General features: G+C 45.8%; 1 protein-coding gene across 1 annotated transcript in view; it reads left to right on the top strand.

The window, feature by feature from the left end:
* Nucleotides 1–756: 756 nt before the first annotated feature.
* The window catches only part of ANXA5 (annexin A5), a 38294-nt gene continuing 11795 nt past the window's right edge, over nt 757–27255 (top strand). Inside the window, exons 1-8 of the mRNA XM_032776018.2 lie at nt 757–1094; nt 1410–1505; nt 15118–15202; nt 16659–16753; nt 19091–19204; nt 23754–23844; nt 24945–25024; nt 25605–25661. Of these exons, the coding sequence (XP_032631909.1) occupies nt 1497–1505; nt 15118–15202; nt 16659–16753; nt 19091–19204; nt 23754–23844; nt 24945–25024; nt 25605–25661 (531 nt within the window). The 5' untranslated portion in view covers nt 757–1094; nt 1410–1496. The remainder of the gene's footprint in view (nt 1095–1409; nt 1506–15117; nt 15203–16658; nt 16754–19090; nt 19205–23753; nt 23845–24944; nt 25025–25604; nt 25662–27255) is intronic.

Raw genomic sequence — 27255 nt, 5'->3', positions numbered from 1 at the left:
ATTCCATTGCACAGGCAGGTGAGACAATATATGGAGTAAAGCAAGCTAATCTCTGGCTAGGTCATACTAATAAAAGGGACATTTTAAAAATCAGTGCAGGATTGTTAGGTCTTGTTCACAATGATGATAGGGCCTCAGCTGCCTATGCTGCCTCAGCTGAAATTAATGGGAGTTTTGCCACTGACTTCAGTGGGAGCAGGACTGGGATTGAGGCTCTTATTTTAAAGGCAGAGCCTTCTGCAGCAATGCATTTGTTCTCTGTTTAAAGATCTGTTCATTTGCTGAAAAGCATCCCTAATTGCAACCTCTCGGAGCATGGGGAGGCTGTTATTTAAAGGCAACCACCAGTGAGCTTCCTTGTGAGGTATAAAGAAGGCCCAAAATATAGCCTCCCCTCCCGAAATATAAGTGTTTTCTGGCCCAGTATCAAGGCAGTAAGGCCTGTGCATGGGACAGAAAGGAAAAGGTTTTTAATCAGCCTCTTTAAAACTTATTTTTGATTGGTTACCACCCATATATTATCAACAACAGACAAGGTGGGGGAGGAAAGATTGTTCTGTTAAAAGTTTGACCCCCCCATCTCCTTGTCATCAGTGGTTGAGAAACCCTGGCTCCATCCAGTGCTTGGCGTTCCTAAAAGAGCGTTCAGGAGGGAAACCCATGAAGACTTGATAGTACTTAGTTGTTTGCTTGTTTTTTTTTTTAAACCTCATGCTCCATCTCAACCCACATGCTCCCAGCTGCTCAGGCCAGGCTGCCTATCTTGCCCCTGTGCCTGTGCTGTGCGGCTGCTACTAGTTGTACAGGGGGAAAAGCAACCCCCAGGCCTCCTTCGCTCTCCGTCTCTGAGCCGGACGGCAGAGGACGCAGGGAGAAACCGGCCAGAAGCAGGCACCCCAGCCCCGGGGGATTTCTGGGGCGTGGCTGCGGGCTGCACAAGCCGAGCTCGGCCCAGCGGGGGCGGGGTGTGACAGGAGCACCGGGCGTGGCCGGCGTTGGATGGAGCAGAGCGGGGCTGGGGTTCTTCATTGCTCCGTGTAACTCGAGGCGGCCGCAGCGTTCCAGGCTGGTGTCTGCACCCGGGGAAATCCGCGGTGAGTAACGGGGGGATCGGTGGTTACCGAGGGGTGAAGAGCAGCCGCAGGCTGTGTGGCAGCGGGGCTGTCCTCGTCTTCCTGAAGCCCTTTGACGTGCTCTCCTTTCCGCGCGGGGAAGGCGCGAGCGATGGGGGTGCCCAGGGGTGGGCGTTGGCTCGGGGTTCCTGCTTCATTTCACCTGACACAAACTCCAGCTTCCCCACGTCACGTGTTTTTGACTTGCAGAGTTGCTCCGGATTTGGAGCGGAGCTGGTCCCCAACGGGCTGCTGCCCTCTTGGCCCCGGGCTCCACCTTACTTGTCTCTCTACTAGGCTGAGCTGCCCAGGGGGAACGCAGGACGCGCCCTGTCTCTTGCAGTCCCTGCCCGCTCGCTTTCTGTCCACTGATCCTCAGGAGCCATGGCAAAGGTGAGTCACTTCGCAGCTCTTCTTATTTTGTGCTTTCTAAGGTTAAAACGCTTCTCTTTTGCCGTGGTAAGTGCGTGTGTGCGTGGCAAACCCACGCTGGAGGGGCATTTGACCAAATCCGATGATGATTCCCGTTGCTTTAAATCCATCCTGGCGTTTCTTTCCTGGCTGGTGCTTATTTAATTATTCCTCACTGCCAAGGTTTTCTGTTGCAGCTGCTGTCTTTAACCACAGCTCCATTTTAGAGTAGTGGAAACACAGTAAAAGTGCAGGAGTGAATGACGTGGGCTTTCTTAGACTTCTCCAAAGCTAGATAACTTTCTTTTCTAAACTGTCCTTTTTTTCCTTTTTAAAAACTTTTGACCTATCTCTAATAAACCTGCCCCAAATTCCAAGGATGCTGAAACAGGAGCTCTGACAACTCATCATAATCATGTGAGAGAAACATTAGGAACTTTTTCTCCGAGTTTCCTTTCATTTAGCCAAGTTTTCTGTAGTGCATATTTCTGCTATGAGTGGGTGTAGTCTTTTTCTACTGGACTAAGGAGAAGAATTTTTTTTTTCTTTACTCTCTTCCGCCATTTAATCTGCGTTGCTTCTCAACACAGACTTTTTATGCTAAACTCCTCTGATTAGATCTGCAAACTGCTAATTTATTCTAGTGCTTTTTCAGCCATTTTTTTCCCAGAAAGTTTTATGCCTTTTCCAGTATCATCATCTTTTTTACTTTATTGGTCACTCTCATTTTCAACGATTAGTTGACTCTGTAACATTTTAGGCTGAATGCTTGTTTGAAAAACAACCATAACAATAATTTCCCTATGTGTTTGTACAATCACATCAAACATAAATACTCACAATGTCTGATAAGCCAAAAATCAAACTTAAAACTGCTGGTCTATATCTTCCAACTGTTTACACAAGTTTATTAAATATATGAGCATGTTCCAAGTGTGTAGTCTGTGGAAGTATTTAATTATGCATCAAGTTGATCTTATATTAATGAAATTTCTAGCAGTAGCTTTTAGCCTCAATATGTATTTTGAACAACCCTCAATATTTACATAAATTAAGGGAAATTGGTACTGATTTAAACACTATTCTACTGAACTTTACCTTTTTGGTAAAGATTGGATTGCTTAGACTTTTATTGTTATAAAACTCATTTTCCCAGGAGTTTGGAATGGTTCCAAGATGCTAATTCTGCTCATGATAGTCCAGTTAGGCACATGTGAGCTTGGTACCCTGATCATGGAAACACATCTCTTGTACCTTTACAGAACCACACTGACTTTGTGCAGAACTGCCTTTAGCAATGGGACCATGGTTGTTTTTTTTTTCCCCTTTTTAAAAAACCATAAGAGGCCATTCAATTTCCTCAGTCTACTTCAAATGGAAACTGCATTTTATTTTGCCATGCTCTGATAAACAGTACCGCTGTGAAAATACTGTTTCACTCTTCTTTAATGTAGAATGATTAACAGAGAGACTTAGGCACCTAATCCAGCATTTAGACACCACTGATATTCACAAAACTACGATTCAGGTGCTACCTGACTGTATAGATGCTTACATTTCTGCAGGGAGAGGGTGAAGAGGGGAACGTGCAGAAGCCTCCAAAATCCTGCCACTAAGCTGCTCATTGCCCTAGCTCACTACTAACTGCCAGGGCTTTCTCAAACTAGGCGTTCCCCTGCCCACCTCACTTGCAGGGCCTGATCCGGTAGGTGTGCTCAGAGCATTCCTAACCACACAAAAGATGGCGGGCATGAGCAGGTTGGGCAATTTTGAGGTTGATTGGGGTATTTGTCCTATTTTACCCAATAGCCCAGTGGTTAGGGCACTTACCTGGTATGTGAGAGAACCAGGTTTGAATCTCCACTCTGCATGTTTTGGGGCAGGGACTCAAACACACCTCCTATGAGGGTGCCATGATCACCAGGCTATAAAGGCTATTCAGGAATGAGTGTCTCTGCTTCCTTTTGAAGCTGTTTAATTTTGGAGAAATGTTTCTTGGAGTAGAGACTTGAACCACTGGTTTAACATGTTTGTTGCTGTTTTTTTCTCTCTGTGTGTTTATGGAGCCATGGAGGGCTGTATGTGGAAGTATCTCAACAGTTTTAGCCATAATAGATCCCAGAGAAGGACAGAACCTTTTAGAAAGTCTGTAGAATAAGCTCTGTTCGTTGTGCACACATTCTCATATATTTATACACGTGCACACAGTTTTATTAGTGTCTGGCCCAGATAACTTCATAGCATTTTTGAAACAGTGCTATCAAATTTAAGTGCAAATCCAAGTAAAAATGAAATAAAACTATTGCCATCTAATTGCATGTGTGTGTATTGAACTGAAGGTTCATAGAATTTGAAATAGTTATACAGTGCAACATAGCTTTTAATAAAAGTGTATATATGCTTAATAACAAATTGTTGACAAGGTTCAGTAATATATTTTCTTTAGTGTCTCACCTAATCCTTTAAATATTTGGTTATGCTTAGTAATGGCAGAAAAAATATTTTAGTTACTAGCATTTTTGCATGCTACACTTCCACAGAGAGAGGTTTTATTTATCTGGTGAAATAGCTGTAATGACATGACTACACTATATAGTGTAGACCATCCAATGGTCCAGGGACATCTACACTGAGCACATCACCGGCCACCAACAGTACCAGGAGGTGTGAGCCAGAGTGACATCGTTCTTTGACTACTAGAAAGGGACAGAGAGACTTTCTCCATTGGATCATATGATCTGGAACCATAAACTCCCTGAACATTAAGTCTCACCAAATGAGGGTCAATCCATCCTCATCATCATAGCCACTCATTATTCTCCATACCTGAACATAGCCACTTTATGAACTACATACCCTCATCTCTCAATGTCTGTACTTTGTCCCATCAACCTTTTATCTCCAGTTGGAGGTATTTTAGATTATGTATTCCTTATGCCACCTGATCTTAAACCAAACTTTTCACCCTTGATAATCTGTATGTTGTTCTGTGATAACCAGAAACTTCTATGCTTAAACTCTATACCATTCACTTTATTTAACGTAATCTTAATACAATTTCTAGACTGAACTCTGTGTGTCCCTGTTCACTAGTCTCTGTTGTAATTGGAGGAATGCTGTTGACCTAAAGTGTTGGCTGTCCTCACACTGCAGCACTCACTAAAGCTGGGAATGGGCAACAGGATTAATCACTTGATGATTACCTGTTCTGTTAATTCCCTCTGAAGCACCTGGCATTGGCCACTGTCAGAAGACAGGATCCTGGGCTGTATGGTATGCCTGTTCTTATGGCATTGTACATCAGAAATATTTTCCTAATGTTCAGTTGACCTAGATGTTTTGGAAACTGTACCTACTGATGTGGCTTAATTTAAAAATAATTTTTTTAAAAAAAGAGAGCAATAAGAAACCATGGTTTATGAATAGTGGTTAGATCTGACAGTCCCAATATACTTGGGTCCCAGTCCTGCAAACTCTCATATGCTTACTTTCAAGCACATAGATAATCTCATTTTGTTCATTCAGTGTACCATGTATCTCACTGAATTGTATCATTCAATGAGATTATTTTTCATGTGCTTAAATCAGGGGTGGGCAAACTCCAGCCCCTCAGGGCTTTGTATCTGGGCCACGGGATGGCCCCATGCTGTTCTCAGAAGCGGCCAGCACCACTTCCCTGCAGCCTCCGGGCTGGGGGGCAGAGGGCTCTGTGCATTACCCTTGCTTCCAGGCACCGCCCCCACAGCTCTTATTGGCCGGAAATGGGGAACTGTGGTCAATGGGAGCTTCGGGGGAGGTACCTGGTGGTGGTGCAAGTGCGGTGCATGCGGAGCCTTCCCTCACCCCCACGCCCAACCCCAGGGGCCGCAGCGCTTCCTGGAGCGGCATGGCATGGGGCCAGGGCAGGCATGCAGGGAGCGTGCCCTGGCCCCGGTGCGCGCCGCTGCCACATTGGAGCCACTTTAGGTAAGCGGCGCCAGGCCGGAGTCCAATTCCTGTCTGCACTCTGCCCCCCAACCCCCTTCCCTGAGCCCCCTTGTACACCCTGCACCCCAACCCCCTAAGCCCCCTGCCGTACCCCTCCTGCACCCCAACCCCATGCCCTGAGTCCCCTCATACACCCTTGCGTCTATCCTCTGAGCCCCTTCCTGCACACCACACCCCTGCCCCGGCCCTGCATACAATTTCCCCACCCAGATGTGGCCCTTGGCCCAAAAAGTTTGCCCATCCCTGGCTTAAGTATGTGTGGGTTTGCTTAACTGAGCCTTGAGTAGTCTCATTGACTTCATTGAGGCTACTTGTGTAAGGACTCTGCATGAACAAATGTTTCAGGGTTAGCCCCTAAATGATTGCATACTTAGGTTTCTCTCCTCTTCTGTTTCTTTGGGCAACTGGTGTCAGGATCAGCCTGCACGTGTTCTGTTCTAATATCCAGGAACTGACTCACTGACTCCCACTTGGATGCTGTGTAATTCTTTCCTTTGTCAGAAGTTTAAGTTTAGTAGAACAAACGTGGATGGAGTCTATTAACCAAAGCTTAGCTTTTCTCCTTTAAAACTGCATGTCTAGATGGCCAAAATGAAACACTGCTCTAGTCATTTGTCATGTGTCTTTAAAAAAAATTATCCATACACAGCCACCCTTCTGTCAGTGGGGGGTGTGTATGATCCTGTGGTGCCTGGGACAGCATTCACTGGAGATACCAAGGTCAGGACAGGCTGCAAAAGAGATAGCAGATACTCCCAAGACTGGTGTAAGTAAGCTATGCGGATGGATAACCCTGCTCCTGTCTAAAAGGCTGTGATATGAGCTATGTAGTAGGGCCATTTTATAAGTCTAATAAATACACACAGTGGCAGTATAGGCTATAACAGCTTTGCTTCAGAATGGAATGTGTAGCATGCAAATAAACCCTTGTCATAAACAGATAGTTAAGGGTTAATGCCTCTTTTACCTGTAAAGGGTTAAGAAGCTCAGTGAACCTGGCTGACACCTGACCAGAGGACCAATAAGGGGACAAGATGCTTTCAAATCTTGGTGGAGGGAAATCTTTGTTTGTGCTCTTTTGTTTTGGGCGATCTTGTTCGCATCTTGACTAAGAGGGACCAGACTTCAATCCAGGCTCTCCAATCTTTCCTGAATCAGTCTTTATGTTTTCAAACATTATAATAACAGCCAGCGCAAGGCGGCGCAGTTTTTATTTGTGTGTTCTCAACTTGTAAATGTCCTTTTCTCTGAGAGATTTTACTTCTGCTTGGCTGTAACTTATGAACCAGGTAGAGGGTGCGTTTCCTTGGGCATATCAGTGAATCTGTAATTACCCTGCTTTAAAGTATTTTCCATCTGATATTTGCAGAATGATGTTTTTTAATTTTTTTTCTTAATTAAACTTTCTTTGAAGAACCGATGATTTTTCCCTTGCTTTTAAGTCCAGGGATTGATCTGGACTCACAGGCTATTGGTGGGAAAGGAGGGGGAATGGTTAAATTTCTCCTTGTTTTAGGATCCAAGAGGTTGGATCTGTGTTCACCAGGGAATTTTGAAGTTCCTCAAGCAACCAGGAGGGGGAAGTTTTGAGGGACAGAAAGTGCTCCGAGACACTGACATTTCTGATGTTGGGGAGTTACCAGATCCTAAGTAGTAATATAAGTTAGAAGGCCATGCAGGTTCCCCACATATCTGTACCTAAAGTTCAGAGCGGGCGGAAGGACCCTTGCACAACCCTATACCAGAATGATTTTCTAGCTTACATTCTTTGCCAAAAAAATCGGAACTTTAGCGCACCTCCGTAAACCAGGAGTTTTTTTTTGTAGGCTTTGCAAGTGAGAATTTTGAAAATTTGTGTCAGTTCACAAAAATTTGAAAAAGGGGTCCGGGAGAGAGTGGACTCTGATCAACAGATACTTAGTATGCCTATTAGGTGTAACTGGCTAAAAGGAGACTAGGAACTTAGGTTCGTTGAAATGAGGTTTAGAATGTTCAGGGTGAAGTTCAGTTAGTATAATGGATAAGCAAAGAACATCCTGAGGCTAGAAACCATTTTACTAAATGTGAGGCCTAAGTCTCCCAGGAATGTGATGTTCCCATGGCAATTGACATTATATAAAACTAACTATGAACAACCCTAGAGAATATTCTGCTTGAACTAACTTTGCCCAATGCTAAGGGTAATGGACAAGTACCTGATGGAGACCTTTTTATCTCAGCATGTCTTTTTTGCTAATTAAATTCCTGTTTTGTTTATGTGAAGCAGTAGAGACCTAATTGTCCAGGGCTACTGAGAAAAAAACAGTGAATATATGCTGTAAGGCTGTATAGTAGAAAATACTGCTCCATTGTTTGAATGGAAAAGAAAACTAGCAAGGGAGTACTCTCATCCCTCACATAGTTGGGTAACTGAAGAAAATCTATTAGGAGAATGTTGTGTTGCTGTTGCATATGTTTTAATGCTGTGATTGTACTGCGTTAATTTGCTTGTTTACCTTAGTGCATCGCAGCGGTGAGATAGAATTAATTTGAGGCAAATGGCAATGCTCCCACTGGGCATGATGCAACAAATAGGCTCGAGAAACTATATATTTCCGGCATGTGCACTGATGCTGGTTACTGCGGCACATGTCATTTTATGCTTTCTCACTTTCCATTCTGGCGATTCCTCTTCTCCATCTTTCCCCTCCCCATCCCATGCAATAATCACTTCACAATTTGTACCAATAGCATTTGATTAATTGGAATTCACTAAGATGAGGTCAAGCTTCTTTGCCGAAGCCAGGTGCCTATTTATGCTTCTGAATTGGCTTGAAGAGACTAAACAAATTCGATTTTCTGGTTTCTTACTTGTTTGCATGTGTCCTTCGGTGGTGTTTTTTTTTTTTTTTTTTTTTTGTGGGGGAATATTCTACTGATGTACAGAAAGCTTATTGACAATAGACTGGGCTAGAAAAGGAGGAACAGGATTTGGTATAAGAAGCCATACCTTTGAAAAGGCCCTGGGATTATTCAATACATTGTTGCAGGTTATGTGAAATGAACATCTAGAACATGGACAACAAAATACTTGCCTGAGAGTAAAAGTGTTATAAAATTTAATTGAAAATGTACAGTATCGGTGTTTTAAACATCTGATGGGGGTTAATAGAGGATTATGTCCCTACTATGGAATCCTGGAAGATTGTATGTTTGGTTTTTTTAAAATCTTCCTGTCCATGGCTTAGTCTCTCTATCTCTTTTTAATTGGTTTTCAGAGAAAATTCTAGACACTCCTTTTGGTTTCCTCCACTTTCAGGGCCCTTTATAGCGCTACCCTTCTCTGCTTACTCATTCCTGTTTCTTAATACATCCACCTGCCACCTCTGCTCTGCTAGCAGTACCAGTCTCAACTGTCCACTTCTCCAACAAATGCCTTATACGTGGGACATTGTCTTCGTGCTGATCACTGCCTTTCTGCTGTGGAGCCTACAAGAAATCTCAGTGAATCATGGCTAGGCTTGGGGTGGGGGAAAAATATAAAATATAGAACATCTGCTCTAGTGTTTCCTCTCTCCCATCCCTAGTATATCACCTGTCTTATAGTTGTAAGATTTTGGGGGCAGGATTTTGTCTGCCTAGCACAATACAATGAGGCCCTGCTCTGCAGTGTTTAGAGGGCCCAATCAAATCTAACTGCTACATAGTAACTCCTGTTAAATTCTATGAGACTTTATCATAAGGGTGGCTGATTTTCTTCAAGTGCTTGCTCATATTGATTCCAATTAGGTGTCTGCGCACTGCGTGCATGATTGTCAGAAGATTTTTACCTTAGCAACATTCGGCGGGTTGGCTGCGACACCCCTGAAGTGGTGCCCTTACGGCACCGGATATATATCCCAGGCGACTCAGCGCCTCCTCAGTTCCTTCTTACCGCCTGTGACGGTGGTTGGAACTGTGGAACATGGCTTAGCTGAACTCTGCTTCTCTAGCTTCTAGTGTAGCACTCATTTATAGTTGTAAATAGTTTGAAATGTAGTTGTTGGTTCTTTAGTAGTTGTTTTTAGTGTAAATAGTAGTTGGGGGTAAGGGGCTCCTCTGTCCCGGTACCCGGGCTGATGGCTATGTCTCCAGGTTTCAAACCTTGCTCGGCTGTCTTAAACCGATGCTTATGGGAGACCCCCACAACTCCTGTTTGAAGTGCTTGAGGGAATCCCATCGATCCGGTAAGTGCTGCATTTATAAGGCATTCAAGCCTCAGACTAAAAAGGAGCAGGGCTTTCGCTTGAAGCAGCTCCTTATGGAAGCGGCACTTAGCCTGATGTCCTCAGCTCTGCGTTGAGACCTGGCATCAACCTTGTTGGTTCGAAGTGCGCCTGCAGCACCTGAAGGGTAAGCACTGCATCCAGACACCGGCAAAGACAAGATCCTTCCCCGCCTTTCAACAACTGCCTCTCCTATTTCCTCCATGTGTGGTCCCATATAATGTCAGGCCGCTGGGTCCTACTTGTGGTGGAAAGTGGATACCACCTTCAATTTGTTTCCCCCCATCCTCCCTCCCCATCCCTCTTCAGGGACCCCTCTCATGAGCAACTCCTTCTGCAGGAGGTGAAAATGCTCCTAGCTATCAGAGCTATAGAGGAAGTTCCAAAGGAACTGAGGGGCAGGGGGTTTTACTTACTTCATTTTCTAGTTCGGAAGGCAAAGGGCGGCCCATCCTGGATGTGTGTGGACTCAACAAATTCATGGTAAGGTTGAAGTTCCACATGGTTTCCCTAGGGACCATTATTCCTTCACTGGAGACTGGTGCGCTGCCCTTGACTTGAAGGACACGTACTTCCACACAGCAATTTACCTGCTGCACAGGCATTTCCTTTGCTTTGTGGTCAGCCAACAGCACTTTCAATTTACTATCCTTCCCTTCAGCCTATCCACGGCACCAAGAGTCTTTACAAAGTGTAAGGCTGTCATATCTGCCTCTCTCAGTTGACATCAGATCCAAGTGTTTCCGTACCTCAACGACTGGCTAATTTGGGGTCGCTCCAAGGACCAGGTGCAATCTCATGTTCAGTTCACCATGACCTTGTTCAGACAGCTGGGCCTGCTGCTCAGTGTCAAAGCCCACTTTGGAGAGGACCCAAAGAATAGACTTCATTGGAACAGTCCTAGATTCAAGACTTGCCCGTGCATGCCTACCGCATGTCTGCTTCCAGTCCATGGCGAGCATTATCCATGGCCTCCAAAGCTTCCCGACCTCGACAGCACGGAGGTGCCTCCATCTCCTGGGACACATGGCGTCTTACATCTTCATGACGAGACATGCCAGACTGTGCCTCCGTCCACTTCAGGCCTGGCTCTCAACTGTATACCGCCCAGGCTGGGACAACATGGGCACAATGGTCACGGTACTGCTGGAAGTCTTAATCTCTGGTCTGGTGGCTGAACCCCAACTCAGTATGCGAAGGGGTACCATTCCATACCCCACAGCTCTCCTTGGTCCTAACCATGGACGCATCATCTTTGGGTTGGGGTGCTCACCTTGCAGACCTTTGCACACAGGACCTTTGGTCCACACAAGAGAGATCCCTGCCCATCAACGTATGGGAGCTGAGAACAGTGCACCTGGCATGTCAAGTGTTCCCCAAGCACCTTCAGGCCATTGTGTTGTCTTTGAGAACTGCAACACAACGGCAATGTTTTATATCAACAAACAAGGGAGAGCGCGATTGTCTCCCCTCTGTCAGGAAGCCATTAGCCTGTGGGAATTCTGCATAGTCCACTTGATCGACCTGGTGGCATTGTTTCTCCGAGGAGTCCAGATCACCTTGGCGGACCACCTCAGCAGATCCTTCCAGGCTCACGAATTGTCGATAAGCCTGGACGTCATCCACTCTGTTTTCTGGAAGTGGGGGTTTCCTCAGATAGACCTATTTGCCTCTCGCGAGAATTGGAAGTGCCAGGTGTTCTGCTCTCTCCAGGAACACTCCTTGGGTTCCCTGTTGAATGCCTTCCTGATGCCTTGGAAAGATGGCCTGTATTATGCCTTTCCTCCATTCCTGTTTAGTCCACAGGGTCCTTCTCAAGTTACGTGGAGACAGGACCTGCTTAATTCTGATCACCCTGCTGTGGCCCAGGCAGCATTGGTATACCACTCTCCTCGATCTGTCAGTGCCCACTCCAGTTTCACTTCCGTTGTGGCCAGACCTGATCACTCAGGAACACAGACGTCTCTGCCACCAGACTTGCAATCCCTCCACCTCACAGTGTGGATGCTGCATGGCTAACTCAATCTGAGCTGAGTTGCTCCTGCTCAGTGCAGCAGGTACTTTTGGGTAGCAGAAAGCCCTCTGCTAGGTCCACGTATTTAGCCAAGTGGAAATGTTTTTCCTGCTGGTGTGCTCTGAGCAATACTGCCCCAGTGGAGGCACCAGTACCTACCATCTTAGACTATCTCTTGTCCTCGAAACAGCTGGGCCTACCAGTTTCATTCATCAAAGTACACCTAGCAGCGATTTCTGCCTTCCACCCAGGTGAAAATGGGCGCTCGGTCTTCTCCAATCCCATGGTCAGCAGGTTCCTCAAGGGACTAGAACGTCTGTATCTGCAAATTCGGCATCTAGCCCCTATGTGGGACCTCAGCCTGGTCCTATCCAGACTCATGGGTGCCCCCTTCAAGCCAGTGGCCCCCTGCTCACTCTTGTACCTTTCCTGGAAGACAGCCTTCCTTGCAGCTATCACCTCGGCGAGATGCGTGTCAGAGCTTAGAGCCCTCATGTTGGACCCATGAGGTGTTCCATAAGGACAAGATACCGCTGCAACCACATCCTGTGTTTCTTCCGAAGGTGGTGTCTACCTTCCACGTCAACCAAGACATCTTCTATCCGAAGATGCGCGCGCCTTGACTTAACAGCTGCACTCCCTAGACATTCGCAGGGCCCTTGCCTTTTACATCGAGCTAACTAAACCTGTTTGGATGACAACCCAGCTGTTTGTAGCTGTAGCAGACTGGATGAAGGGCCTTCTGGTCTCCACCTAGTGCATCTTGTCCTGGATCACATCATAGATCCAGGCATGCTATGACTTAGCTGGTGTCCCAGCTATGCACTTTACCAACCACTCCACTCGGGCTCAAGTTTCGTCCTCCGCCTTCCTGGCTCATGTACCCATACAGGAGATATGTAGGGCAGCAACTTGGTCATCGGTGCATACCTTTGCTTCGCACTATGCAATCATCCAGCAGTCACGGGGTGATGCAGCATTTGGCTCAGTGGTTCTCCACTCCGCGACATGTCAGTCTGACCCCACTGCCTAGGTAAGGCTTGGAAGTCACCTATTTGGAATCGATATAAGCAAGCACTTGAAGAAGAAAAGATGGCTACTCACCTTTGTAACTGTTGTTCTTTGAGATGTGTTGCTCATATCCATTCCAATCCCTCTCTCCTTCGCCTCTGTTGGAGTAGCCAGCAAGAAGGAACTGAGGGGGCTGAGTTGGCTGGGGTATATATCTGGCGCAGGAAGGGCACCAAATCAGGGGGGTGCCTCAGCTGACCCACCGAATGTTGCTAGGGTAAAAATCTAATTGGAATGCACATCTAATTGGAATGGATATGAGCAACACATCTCGAAGAACACTTACAAAGGTGAGTAACCATCTTTTCTCATGTATTTGATTCTAAAAGAACTTATGAAGGTGATGTACAATGGAAACAGTGTAATCATTTGTGTGTGTGCACATGCCCATGTGCTGACCCTTTCATTCTTATGCTGTGGCCTATATTGCCTATTATGACTGGGGTGACCAGATCACCCAGGTCAAATGTCAGGACGTGGGGGGTTGGGGTGGGGCGGGGGCAGAGGGGAAAAAATGGCGGCAGAAAAAAAAAATAAAAAAATCCCTCACCCCTGGTTCCTTCTCCCTCCACAAGCGCAGGAGGGAGGCCCGGGAGACTCAAGGGAGCACGGGGCCGGGGTGAGTGTGAGTCCGACCTGGCCCCAAGCATGCAGGATTTGGGCACAGTACGTGGAGGGAGAGTAGGGAGTGGCCCATGGGGCCAGGCAGTGGCTGTTCTCCCCACCTGGGCAGCAGGACTCAAAAGCAACCGCTTCTGCAGCTCCCACTGCTGCAGGGGGAGGAAGCGGCCGCTGGCCAAGCTCGGCGGCTGTGGCTCTGGCTCTGGCTCCCACGAACCCCCTGGGCCTGTTGCGGGGACCCAGCGCACACGCTGCGCCCAGCCCCTGGCCAGTCACGTCTGGGCTGGCTGTCCAGCTAGTGCAATCCCGCGGGCAGCCCCGAAGTGGGAGCAGCAGGTCCCAGCCCCCAACATCCTGCTCGGGTCCCACAGGGGACCGAACGGGGCTGGGCTGCCAATGCCTCCGCTGCAGGATTGCACCAGCTGGTCAGCCAGCCCAGACGTGACTGGCCAGGGGCTGGGCGCAGCGTGCGCTGGGTCCCCGCAGCAGGCCCGGGCTCAGGGGGGTTCGGGCCCGGTTGCCAAAGCTGCAGCCACCAAGGGCCACGTGCTTGGCCACTTCCTTCCCCTGCAGCAGTGGGAGCTGCAGCAGCGGCTGCTCCTGAGTTCCACTGCCTAGGTGGGGAGAACAGCCGCTGCCTTGCTCTGCGGGCTGCCCCCTACTCTCCCTTCAGGTACTGCACCCAAGTCCTACCTGCTCGGGGCCAGACTGGACTCTCACTCGCTCTGGCCCACGCTCCCCTATGTCTCCTGGGCATGGTGGGCTTGGCAAGAGGCAGGGATTTGGAGAGGGAGCCAATGGGGCAGTGAGGGGGCTGGGGATTGGGGCGGGGATTTGGGGAGGGATCCAATGGGGGAAGGAGGAGGTGGCGGCGGGGTGGGGGAGGGTGCGAGCCCTTCCGGGCTCCGGAGCCTTTGCTTGTTTGTCCAGGGTCCTGACCTAACATTGGTTGGGACGCGGGACAAACAAGCAAATATCGGGACAGTCTCGATAAAATTGGGACGTCTGGTCACCCTAATTGTGACTGACTTCTTACCAAATTTAGCTGGGCCATTCAATAATAAAAAGGTGCTCATGGCAAAGGAAACAAAGTAAAGTTGAATGCCAATGTAGATTTTAAAGTGTCATATTGTTTTTCAGAAAGGTATCATGAACTTCTTAAAATGTGGTGCTGTGTGACAGATCTATAATACCTTCTTCTCCAGATAAGAGAGAGACCTCTTGCATTCTATGTCTGGGGTCAATTCTTTTAAAACTGCACAAGTGTCCCTAGGTTTCTGTGTATAACTCTTCCTATGACATTTGCTGTATGTAAATGTAAAGCCACAAATTGTATGGTTCATTATAGGAGCCATGTCACTGTTGCTTTCAGGTGCTAATGTTTATGGCCTTGGTCTTGCAAGCCACTTCATGCAAATGGACCCATGCCCTGGTAGCTCCTGTGTACACTGAACTGAAACCATGTTAGCACCCATCTAGTAAGAATTATGTTTAGATATTGTAGCAAGAACTGGTTTAAACAGCATTTTTCTAGCAAAAAAATTTAACATTCAGATCTCAGTCCCAAATCACAGCTAGGATCCTAATATGAGCAGATGTGCAGTGGACTCATTAAATAAGCCAATATCTGCTGCTTCATGGCATTTTTCTCCTTTAGCTCTCAAGAGGGACTGTGAAGGACTTCCCTGGTTTTGATGCCAGAACTGATGCTGAGGCTCTCCGTAAGGCAATGAAAGGATTGGGTAAGAATTATGGATATGTCCACTCAGAGGTAGTTATTTCTTTCAGCTAGATGGGAAGCTCTTCATTTTCCTTTTCTGACACAATACAGTGGCTGTTTACTGAAGTTTTACATTAGCTAAAGCAAACAAAGATATGAGATTTTTAATTTTTACATGTGGTGGAATTATAACCCTGTGAGCACAAGAGTTAGGGTTTGTTCCAGTTCTGGTTCTGCTATTCTCAAGAAAGTTCACCCCTGTCCTGGCACAGGGAGATGTAAATCTCTTCCCTTATTCAAAAGCAGGGTTGTGTGCAGAAATTCAAGTTTGGCCCCTTTTGCAGGGGCACATTCTGTTCCCCCTTCCCCCCCCACTTCCCTTGGCTCCAGCAGGAGCTCTCTCTTCCCCCACCCTGGTACGATCTCCCTCCATCCCCAGCCCAGGAGGAACTAACTCTTCCCGTGGCCTGGCAGGAGCTCAACTTCCCCCTTTCCATCCTCACTGCTGGGGCTGGAGGAGTCCTGTGCCCCTGACAATTACTGGGGTGTGTGTATGTGTCCATGTCCATGTCCCTGCTTGCCCCCCACTTTGTACACGGCCCTGTTCAAAAGCTGCTGCCCTAGCTTGCATTCCCTACTGCCTTGGTCTCTGTGAGGTTAGCAGCAGGAGGGAATCAGTGGAGGTTTAGAGAGTCCCTTGCTACACTTCTACTGCAATCTGCCCTTTCCCTCCTCTAGCCAGACCTCCATACCAGGAGTTTTTGTGGGGGTAATGCAGAGCTGGAATAACCAGCTCTGTATCTTACAGAGAAGCCCCCTTTCCTGGTGCTGTTCTTCAGGGGCACTTAGCGCCTTTGCGTCAGTGATTCACTGTGTGAATCTAGCCCTCTCTGAGCCTGGGTAAGGCATAGGTATATTCTCTGTACCTCAGTTTATCCATGTAGGCACCACACTGTGATACCCCTGCTCATGCTGCATCATGAATGGAAATAGTAACTGCTCAGTGTGAATAAGGGTTTTGCCATCTGGTGCACATAAAGTAAGAATAGGATATAGCTACCCTAGCAGGGTTAATGGCTAGATGCATCCCTGGTGTTAACTCCAGGGGTGCATTTAGCCTGAAGTAAATCACTGAGAGTCACAGATGAGAAGTTTTATAGAAGTACAAAGTATGATTAATTTCTGTAGCTGCTGTCTGTCATGTTGGCAACTGAGCCTGCAGTGGTATCCTGCCTGAGAGCAGCATGTTAGAACTCCATCCATTTTGTTCTCATACCAGTGTGTCAGAATCTAATGGTATGGCTTGAGGTCTACTGAAATTTTCATCAGTGTGGCTATTTAACTAAACTGTCTGCTTTTTATCTTTGATTTAGTGACTGTTCATAATGTTCAGTCCTTTCAAAGTTTATACCATTAGATTTCTAAAAAAGTTCTTCTAACTGTTAATATTCTTTTTCCCCCTCTTCATATAACTTCAGGTACCGATGAAGAGGCTGTCCTGAAGATCCTTACTAGCAGAAGCAATGCTCAACGCCAACAAATTGCATCTGCTTTTAAAACCTTATTTGGCAGGGTAAGAGGAAGAAGAAAGTACTCTAAAAAATCAGCTGAATGGAACATACTCACAGTCCATCCACTGTTCTGTAGAATGTTTATTTAATGAGAATATGTGGTTCTGTTGTTTGTCTGACATTTCCTTTAAAAATATATCATACTCACCAATGAAATAAGAATGTTCAGTTTAGATTATCATATAGACATTACACTCTCTTTTCCATGTGCTCCTCCTGTGGAGTCTTCTGAGCCAGTATAGTCCAAACGTCATCTTCACTTTCCTATTACTCTGTGTGCTTCAAGGATTGATCCTTGTTCCTGATATTCAGAGACATACAAGTATTTTGATGCCAGAGGTGATTCTTGATCTAGTGGGACAGAATTCTCTACTGCCTTGTTTTGTCACAGTTTGTAACTATCGAGTATTGCAAAAAGAGAGAGTAAAACCTAATTTGTTGGTAGATGAAAAGTGCATATAAGATAAGGAAATTAGTTCTTTGTGTTTATCTTAGCACTGTTGGATAAAGTGCAACTCTCCTTAAATCTTCGTCTGTTTAACCTGTATTAAGTGCAGTTGCAGAATAAATTTTTTGTTGTTTTTTACTTTCTGCCCCCACCTCCCTGATAGCAATCACAGTGCTTTTTAATTTTGTTTAGCTACCAGTAATGCTAAACTCTGCTTCCTAAATAATTATAATACAGGGGGTCCCTGGTTTATGTCTCCCCTTTTTCATTGTTTCACACATCTGTCGCACGTCAGTAGGGAAACGTGTTCCGATTCACGTTGGTCCTGATCCGCATATCTGTTGTTTGCAGTTCTGTACTGTAAGTTGCAAATGAGAGATGCAGACCAAAGTGAATCGGAACACATTTTCCTATTGGTGAGTGATGTATATGCGTAGACTCCAGGTCCATCCTGCCCCGCTATTTGTACCACTATGCCTGCCTGGTGCTCTAGCTGGGGAGCGGGGTTTGGGTGCGGGGGCTTTCGAGCTCCTGTCCCTGGCTGGAGTGCTAGGGCAAGCCACAACCCTGCTCCCCGACTGAAGCATCGGGTGGGCAGAGTAGGGTGAGTCCCTGCACCCGACCCCACTCCCCAGCTGGAGTGCTGGATGGGCTGTGTGGGGAAAGCTCCTGCGTTCTGCTCCCCTGCCGGAGCACTTGGCAGAGCAGGGCAAGCCCTGAGAGCCAGATGGGGTGTGTGGAGCAGGTGAGGGTGTGGTGGTGCACGCTTTTATGGGGCCTCCCATTTCTCTGGGAGCCCCTGGCCAGAGCATCTATTCCCCCCGACCCCCAAGGCCAGCTGGAGGCGGGGGAGAGGCTGCCAGATAACTCCTACGCTTCTGCCTCTATCATTGCCTGCCTGCCTGCCTACCCAAGTGTTTCCTCCTGCCTATACCACTGCTGTACCAGCAGGTTCCCGATATACATCGTTTCAGTATCCGTGGCCCTTTTCAAGAACACAACCCCAACATATACCGGGGACCTGCTGTAGTTAGTGTAAGATGCTAAAAAACTAAGAATATCTGTGTGCATTATGGGTAACAAGGATAAATAATTGTTCAAGCATTCTACAAATCAAAAGCTTATACTAGGAAAACCAGTATACAAGTAATGAAACAAACAACTGGTGGTGACTAAAGAGAAGGAGTTGTGGGCCTAAATTTCAAAGTGCCTGTGTTTGTGGTGAATCCTGTGACTCCTTTCACTTCAGTTGGAGTTATGGGTGCTTGAAACTCTGGACAATCTGGCCCTGGCACATGGAGTCTTCTCCAAATCTAGACAGAGATTTCCAAATCTGCCTAGGTGATTTAGCCTCAGCATTGAAAATCTCAGCCATTGTTCTTGTGTTCAGTATGGGTATGTCTACATTGGACACTTCAAATCACTACCGTGGGAACGCTCCTGTGCGGAGCCAGGCAGCACACAGAGGGAACACACACACGCACGCAGCTGACTGATATCAACATTGAATAGAGCAGAGCACCACACCCGTGGCCATCTGACGACAAAGGGGAGGGTGGACATTTAACTTTTAAAAAATAGTATTTTTTTAATATGCAAAAATTTGCTCCATTTGCGTAAGTTGTATTAGTTCATTACTTTTATCCTGTTAGTGTCCTGCTTCTGCTTTCATCTAAAAAAATTTTAGTCCTCAAATGAGGTTCACCAAAGTATATTCTGTAACCCACAGACCAAAATGTATTCCTGTATTACAGAATACCTATGCGTTCTCTACCTTCGACTTTCAGCTACACTTCCCCTGTCTCAAAAAACTTAGCAACAGCTCAGCTATGTGCTTGCCTTTTGAAATGGCTTCCTTCCTAATTGTAGCACTGTTTATTCTGTGAGTTAGGATCTTGTAGATGACCTGAAATCAGAACTGACTGGCAAATTTGAAACCCTGATGGTGGCTTTGATGAGACCAGCACGACTTTTTGATGCCCATGAACTGAAGCATGCCCTTAAGGTAAAAGGAATGGGAAAAAATGAAACAATGGAATGAAATATTCCTTGCTCCAATCTTGTTGCTTTAAGAATGATTCTGCTTCCTTCAAGTTAGAGATTTCATTTTAATGCTAATAACATACTATACTGATTACATTCATGTTTCTAACATTGATTTTCATGACTTGACTTGTTAACAGTTCATCAGAGACAGGTAGGTTAGAAATCAAAAATGTCTGTTTTCAAAGAAACACCAGGTGTTAAAAGATGAGTGTCTGTGGAGTTGGGCATTAAAAGGTGTGCACCTTGAGACTTGTCTTACTTAGTAGCAGTTAATTTCAGTATAGTGGGTTTTTTGTGTAGTTGGTTTTGTTTGTTTGTTTAAAAAAACTCCTTGCTGAATTGTTCAATATAATGTTAACTGTGCAGGACGCAAAAAAGACAATTTACTCATATTATACTAGGAATCATAAGGTCCACAGATTGCTCAGGGCAGTTGGTAAGTTAGTGCAGTGGTTTCCAAACTTCTGTTCTTAACCTCTGTTTAAGAGAGAGATCCTCTTGTGCACCGCTGTGATATCAGGAGTGGTTGATGATTGGTTTTATCCCTTCATTGGGCATCTGTATTACTTTCTTCCTTTCCTTGTATAGATCTGTGCTAATCTCTGCAGGTCCCTCTGTAGTTTGGTTGTGTTCATCTCCATACTTTCCTGCCCTGCCCCCACTTTCCATTTTTAGTATGGTCAAAAGTTTGATGGGTGAATTTACATCAGAGAGAGAGATGAAGCTGTACCTTGAGTAGAGATGGGTTAGTCAATGACATGCTCTTGTAAATTGGTGCTCTAAGTAAAAATTTATGGGCAGGTGTTTATCCCTTTTGAATCAAGTCTAAAAATGTACTGTTAATACATAGGAAGAATTAAACTCCTGTAAATCGGTAGCAGTTCTCTTTTTGGCTAAATGCATTGCTCCCTTTTTGGGGAAAAAGAAGCAGATAGATAAAATAGGAAAATGGTGCTATCTAGCCCTACAGTTTGAGCATGTTATTCAGTGTGCCTTGACTTCTTTTCTGAAGCCCTGTTGCTATTTGTCCCTGATGACATTGACTTTGAAGGCCAGGGTTTAGAATATGGATGTCTCTGAATTGTTTGTAGAACTTACTAATTAAACCAGAGAACGTTGAACTTGACATGGTACCATCTAGTACTCGGCCAAGTGACCTGGAGAGGTAAATTCCCAAGACCTTTGTTAGCTAACCTATTAACCAGTGTGTTATGTAAACTGCTTTTCCAAGGACCTTCCTGCTGAGTATAGTATCCTAACCAAATGTTGACTTTGAAGTCTGGGATTTTTTTTGTAATGTCTCAAATAATATTTGGAGAGGGAAGAAGAAGGGACATTGAACATAGAAACAAGTTGAAGCGTGGCTGAGAAAAGGCAAAAAACTGTCGTCCCCCCCCAATTAATTAAAAAAAAAAAAAAGGGCAAAGAAAAATGGGCAGAATGGAGGGTTGTAGGGGAGCAGGGATGAATAGTGAAGCAAGATTTTTTTTTCTTATCCCTCTAACACTCGATGTTTAAAATAGAATAAATGATATTAAACAAAGCTGGTGAGGTTGTTAACATTTTTTCTTTTTAAAAATAAGTGGGCTAGATTCACAAAAGGACTTAGATACCTAACTGCCACTTTAGGTGCCTAAATCCCAGAATCAGGCATTGCTGGGATTTCCCAAACTCCCACTCAGATACTGCCGAGACTTGTGGGCACGTAAACTTGTTCATCACCTAAATTTTTGCAGTAAAATTTCACTTGACACCTATATTTCTGCCTCTCTGCATATTCTCTGCAGAACTCCTCCTTGCTTCACCCTAGTCATCTGGATGCCTAAGCTCCAGTGCTATGCATGAACTCGGGGAAGACAGGTGCTCCTTTGCCTAACTTGCTTGCAGGGCCTGATCTGGTAAGCATGCTCAGAGCTCACCTGCTGGATTAGGCCCTCATAGGTGAGCTCATAAAATGATGGGGGAGGACTTTCCTTTTGTAACATTTAGCCCAGTGGTTAGAACACTTGAATGGGGAGGGATGTCTCCCACATCCCAAATAAGTCCCCCATCTGCCTAATGAGGAGAAAAGGATTTGAATTCACAGGTGCATCTGAAGTGGGTTATAGCCTATGAAAGCTTATGCCCAAATAAATGTGTTAGTCTCTAAGGTGCCACAAGGACTACTCATTGTTTTTGCTGGTACAGACTAACACGGCTACCCCTCTAAAGCCTGAACTCTCAGGTGAGCGTCATAACCACTATCCTGTAGAATATTCTGATAGGTGGTAGGACGGCATCCCTCAGTCTTTCCTGTTTATTTAAACAGGATAAATCATGAGAGTGATGGTGTTGGCAGGGAAGAGAGTGTCATTTTCAGGACCATGCATTCTCTATAGTTTGGTAGTTAGGGCACGCATGTGGGAGATCCAGGATCCAGTCCCCTTGCTCCAGTGACTGTTTGTTTTTTATTTATCCACAGCTGAACAGCTGCAACAGGAGAGACTGAGGGAGCCCAATGTCAGACTATCCCACAGCTCACTGGCTAGGGCACTCACCAGAGAGGTGGCAGATCCTTTCTCCCCCTCAGGTAGCAGGGGGACGTGACTCGGAGATTTCCCACATCCCGGGTAAGCCCTCACCTCTGGGCTAAAGGTTATAAGGGATCTCCTCCTTGCAAAAACGATGTAGGCGTCTAATGCCAAGAGAGGGTTTGCAGGTCAGACTTGCAAGCAGAGAGAGGAGCTTCTTTATAGCCCAGACTTAGGTGGGGCCTTAGGACTTACCCCTCACCTTGGCATCTCCTTACCTTGTACTTAGGTGTCTTGGCTGCTTAGGCAGGGAGCTGCTGGCTTTTGTGCATCCTAATCTGAGGCGTCTCTCTATACTTTCATTGTATAGAGAGTGTTTAAGTCAGGTTTTGTGAATCTCGGTGATTTTTCTAGGTGGCTAAAAGTTAGGCATGGTGAAACTCAGTGTCACCACTAGGGTGACCAGACGTCCCGATATTTAACTCTGTCTCACATCCTGACTGATGTATGATCGGGATGCTGTTTTTCCTGATATTCAGTAGGGTTGTCATACTCCCTACCCAGCTCCGTGCAGCTCCTCGGAAGTGATGACTTCTCCTTCTGGGTCCTAGGCAGAGAAGAGCCATGGGGGCTCTGTGTGCTGCCCCCTCCGTGAGTGCTGGCTCCACAGCTCTCATTGGCAGGAACCGTGGCCAATGGGAGCTGCGGGGGCGACACCTACGAACGGAGGCAGTGTGCAGAGCTGCCTGGCTGCACCTCTGCCTAGGCCACTTCCAGGGAGCTGCCTGAGGTAAGCCCACCAGGAGCCTGCACCCGAAGCCCCTTCCACACCCCAACACCCTGCTGCAGGCCTGAGCCCCCTCCTGCACCCAAACTCCCTCTCAAAGTCAGCATCCTGCTCCCATGCCCCTACCCTAGCCCTGAGACCCCCCACTTGCAGTCCCCAACCTGTGGCATGTGCTGGGGGCCGTAGTCATGTGCCTCTGACCCACAGCATGTGGCAGGGCCTGGAGCTGGGGCCATGTGCCTCTGGCTTGCGGCAGGGGCCAGGGCCTTGCGCCCCCCTCGTAGCTTCCTAGGGCTATGAGCCTGTGGCTGACTCCCATGTGTCCCGATATTATACTCTTGTGATCTGGTCACCCTAGTCACCACACCTTTGTCAGTCTAGCTGTATGTGTTCAGATGATGGTGCATAACCTGATTGACTTTGTTTAGAGAGATACTTATAAGTAATTTATATATAGAATTTTCTCATTTCAGAAGAGTTGTAAATGCTTGCTGAGGCCAGGTAGCTGTTTCTTGTTTGAAGAAAACCATTTTGAGCTAGGGCTGATTAGCATTCATTTTGTATCCCCCTACAGGCACAGCCAATCCAGATGTGCATAAATAAGGTGTTGCCTTGGCTTTTGTAAATATTATATACTTAAAGGAAATGAAATTGACTGTTGTGCACATTATAATTAGAGCACATTGACTTAAAACACTGGGTGCCCGAGTAGGTAATTTTATTTAAAAAATGTGTGTTGCTGGTGACTAAAATGTTGGTTGTAAATGTAGTGCAATTCAAGTGATGCAGCCATAGTTCCTGGGTTGACTCTGTTATGTGAGTGATCCTGGTGAGATATTGTAAGACAAGGCGAGCATCAGAGAGTTGCCTGGGAAGTATGGTTACATCATTTCAGCTGCACTAATGTTACAGATCATGTTACCTAAATGAAACAGAGCTTGAGCACTGAGAGTCTCCTCTAAAGCTCATTGAAGTCAGAGAAGTCTTTCCATTATTTTCATTGAGCTTTCAATTAGGCCCCATTTAAAGTCAAACCAAACTTAAAAACTGACTTTATTTCACATAGAAAAGTACACAGCTGGTAGAAAGAAAACTCTGCTCTCCCCACCCCAAAGTTTGTTAGATAGAATACTGCTGTTGGCTTTGTAAGAAATAATTATCTTTCTCTCAGTCACTGTATCAATTGCTCTGTATTTGTGCTCTTAATGTAGGGAGCAGGGACCAACGAGAAAGTGCTGACTGAAATTCTTGCCTCCAGAACAACTGCAGAGCTGCGGAATATAAAACAAGTTTATCTGGAAGGTAAAGTTCAGTCAGTGTTTAAAATGTCTCCTCTCTTTTATCCCTCTTAACATTTTTAATGTCTGTGTTAACGCTGCGTACTTGAGAGCTGAGGGAAGAAATGGGGATGGAAGTGCAAAATGAAGACTTGTCTTACGATTAGAATTTTATTCTGATCAGTTGGGGACCCTTGCACTGCCAGAATCTAGTGCTCAGACACAGCTGTGCAGTCTAACTTTTTTTTGGTGTGGCCAAATTGTGGTTGGGATATAATATTTAATATTTTTCCATTTATAGTGGGATTTCACTTTAAATTTGGCCCTTTTCTGTTAATTTTATTCACTCTAAAAATGTGTGGGGGGAGTCCAATAATGGGGAAGGAGGAAATTGGCACCAAATAATGAACTGAAACTCTTATCTAAAATCAGCTATTTATTATTAAGATTTTTGCTTGTTATCTGAGTACCACCTAGGGCTATCTTTCTTTTGAGCAATCTAAGGCTATTCATGCTAAAGCCAATGCATCTCTTCCTCTGTGTTTCTAGGGGTGGGATGAGCCACAGAGGGTACAGCGTCCCCAGTAAGAGTGATGGGTCTTCTCCCATCTCCAGGTGGCTCTTCCTTTGATTCATAGGGACTAAACCTTTTTCTTCCATGGTTAGGGGGGCTTACTAAAAAGAGAGGCACTAACTAAATTAACTACGTATGCAGCCAGGCTCCTGTATTGGAGGGAACGTTTCACATCTAAATACAACCAGACACTCCCTGCTTAGTGCAGAATTCTCCAGTGCTCTTTGCTTGCAGAGCCTGCTGTGACACTGGAAATGAGAACAGAACCTGGATCTGACTTTGAGTAATAGTTGGTTTAGTGATTTTTTTTGTTGATAAAGGCCAGATTGTACCTTCGGCTCATCTTTGCAGTGCCACTGGGTTATGCAGATATCAATGAAGACAGCATACAGCCCTTTGCCTATAAGGCTCCTTGAGGCTGATTAGACAGATGATGATGATCAGATTAGGTGAGCCTTAAACTTCCTCTCTCTCTTGGGGACTAGAGAGGGCATCACTTTTTTTCCATTAGAAAGAGCTGAGAAATTCTGTAAGGTGATGTTCTCTTGCAGAATATGAATCCAACTTAGAAGATCATATCACAGGAGACACAACAGGTTACTATCAGAGGATGCTAGTAGTCCTTGTTCAGGTACGTCTTCATTTTGTATGTGTGTGAGCATCTGTGAGATTGGAGTGTTAGACTGCAGAATTCAGGGCAGTATTTGCTTATTTCACTACTGGTTAAGGATAACTCAGAATCTAAATCTGTTTTACATAGAGGCCACTCTGAATTATTTTCATACACCTGTAGACATAGATCTTGGAGACTGGTATAGTTGCTTGCTTATTCCACCCAGAGAGCTGGTCTACAGCAGAGCTGCATGGAGGGGCAGTAGCAGGGTGCAGGATTGATCCCAGTGAGTGGATTGGAAGTTACGGTGGTTCAGTTTTAGGATCCAGTTCTGCTCTGGTACCCCCAGTGACAGGTGTAACTCCCAATTTGCAGTGGTATTCTTGAGAAGCTGTTAGAGAACAGAGCTTGATACATACATTTTTGTTTATAATTGGGAGGGCAGTACTTAATTCACTCTGCCGTGTGCTAGCATTTTATTGCTGAAGGAAGGGAAATAAGACTGGAAAAACATTAAATTACTGATTATTTGACACTGAATCTTATGTTCATTATATTGGACATGTTGTTTTGAACTAAACACTGGATATAATTTTAGGCTAATAGAGACCCTGATGGAAGAATTGATGAGGGTCTGGTTGAGCAAGATGCTCAGGTAAGTGAAAAATTTTTTTCCTTAATGTGTTTCAGCTGGTTAATATACAAATAAAATGGATGCACGAGTGGGGCCCAGATGTGAGAGAGAGACTTTGGTTTTGGAAACAACTGTTACTTCCTTTCTGTTGCAAGTGATGTGAAAACAGAGGTCGTGCAAGCTGCAACATTCAGATCCAGATTTCAAACACAAGTTTTAGGACTCTTCCTCACCCCAGTTTTACCAGTTATAAAATGAGAAGCCTAAATAGTATGGCAATGGGAGCATTACAGATGTCTGAGAGAAATGGATGTTTCCAACATTGGATGTTCAGGTGTTTGTCACCTGCAAATTTGGGGGCATTCAGATTCATTCATTCAGATCTGATGTTCTGATACAGGCCAACCTCTACATAAAGGACTTGTTTACGACCTGTAATTTATTAGATAATGCAACATTAGCATTGCTCATGTACATGTGGCCCAAATATGTTGCTTTATTGTAACCACATGGGAGCTCCAGAGCTGCCACTGCTGATATGGTGACTGTCTGAATAATTTTCCAGGGAGTGAAATACTGCAGCTGAATTATATTTTCCATGGCTGTGCCGCCAACACTTTAGAACTGCACTCCAAACAGGAAAAGCAGGAGTAGGAGAAATACAGTAACTGAAATGGCACCTCTTAGCAGATCAGATTGGCTTTGATGTTAATTATAGTAATGGTTAGATTCTCAGCAGTTTGATTGCAGAGTTCGTTTAATGCATGTTGCATATTGGCTGTTTCAGATTCAGGCTGAAAACTTTCTTCTACAGTTTGTAAAGATTATTCAGAAAAGCAAACAAGAAGGGAAAGTAAAGTACAAGATCAATAAAATACACTCTCACTAGAGATTTGGTACAAAATTAATAGAGGAATTGGCAATATATGTTTGTAATATATGCTCTTCCACTTCTATTCCTACCTCTGATGTGGATCTGTAGAAGTCCAGAAAACTTCCATCTCCATCTATTGAGCTTGAAAATCAGCCCTGAAGAAATCAGAGATTGGCAGTTAGTCTAGTTCAGGAGTGGGCAAACTATGGCCCATGGACTGGATCTGGCCCATCAGGGCTTTGGATCCGGCCTGTGGGATTGCCACCCCCATGGCACCGTGGGGTTAAATAAGGCTCCCTGGCCCTGTGTTGTTCCCAGAAGTGGCTGGCACCGCTGGGGGAGGGGCAGGGGCAGAAGGCTCTGTGTGCTGCCCTCATCTACAGGCTCTACCACCCCGCAGTTCCCATTGGCTGGGAGCAGGGAACCGTGGCCAATGGGAGCTTCGGGGGAGGTACCCGCAGGTGAGGGCAGTGCACGGAGCCCTCTTCCTCCCCCAGGGGCTGCAGGGACATGGTGATGGCCGCTTCCGGGAGCGGTGCTGGGCCAGGGCAGACAGGGGGCCTGCCTTAGCTCTACTGCACACTGCTGCCACCCCGGAGCTGCTCAAGGTAAGCAGCGCTGGGCTGGATCCTGCACCCTGAACTCCTCCTGCACCCCTGCCCTGAGCCCCCTGCTGCACCTCTCCTGCACCCCACCCCCCTGCCCCAGCCCTACATTCATGGCTCTGCATGCAATTTCCTC

Source organism: Chelonoidis abingdonii, chromosome 5, assembly GCF_003597395.2.
Source record: "Chelonoidis abingdonii isolate Lonesome George chromosome 5, CheloAbing_2.0, whole genome shotgun sequence".
Classification (NCBI taxonomy): domain Eukaryota; kingdom Metazoa; phylum Chordata; order Testudines; family Testudinidae; genus Chelonoidis; species Chelonoidis abingdonii.
The sequence above is the reverse complement of the archived record's forward strand: the minus strand, read 5'-3'. Positions and strand labels throughout refer to the sequence as shown.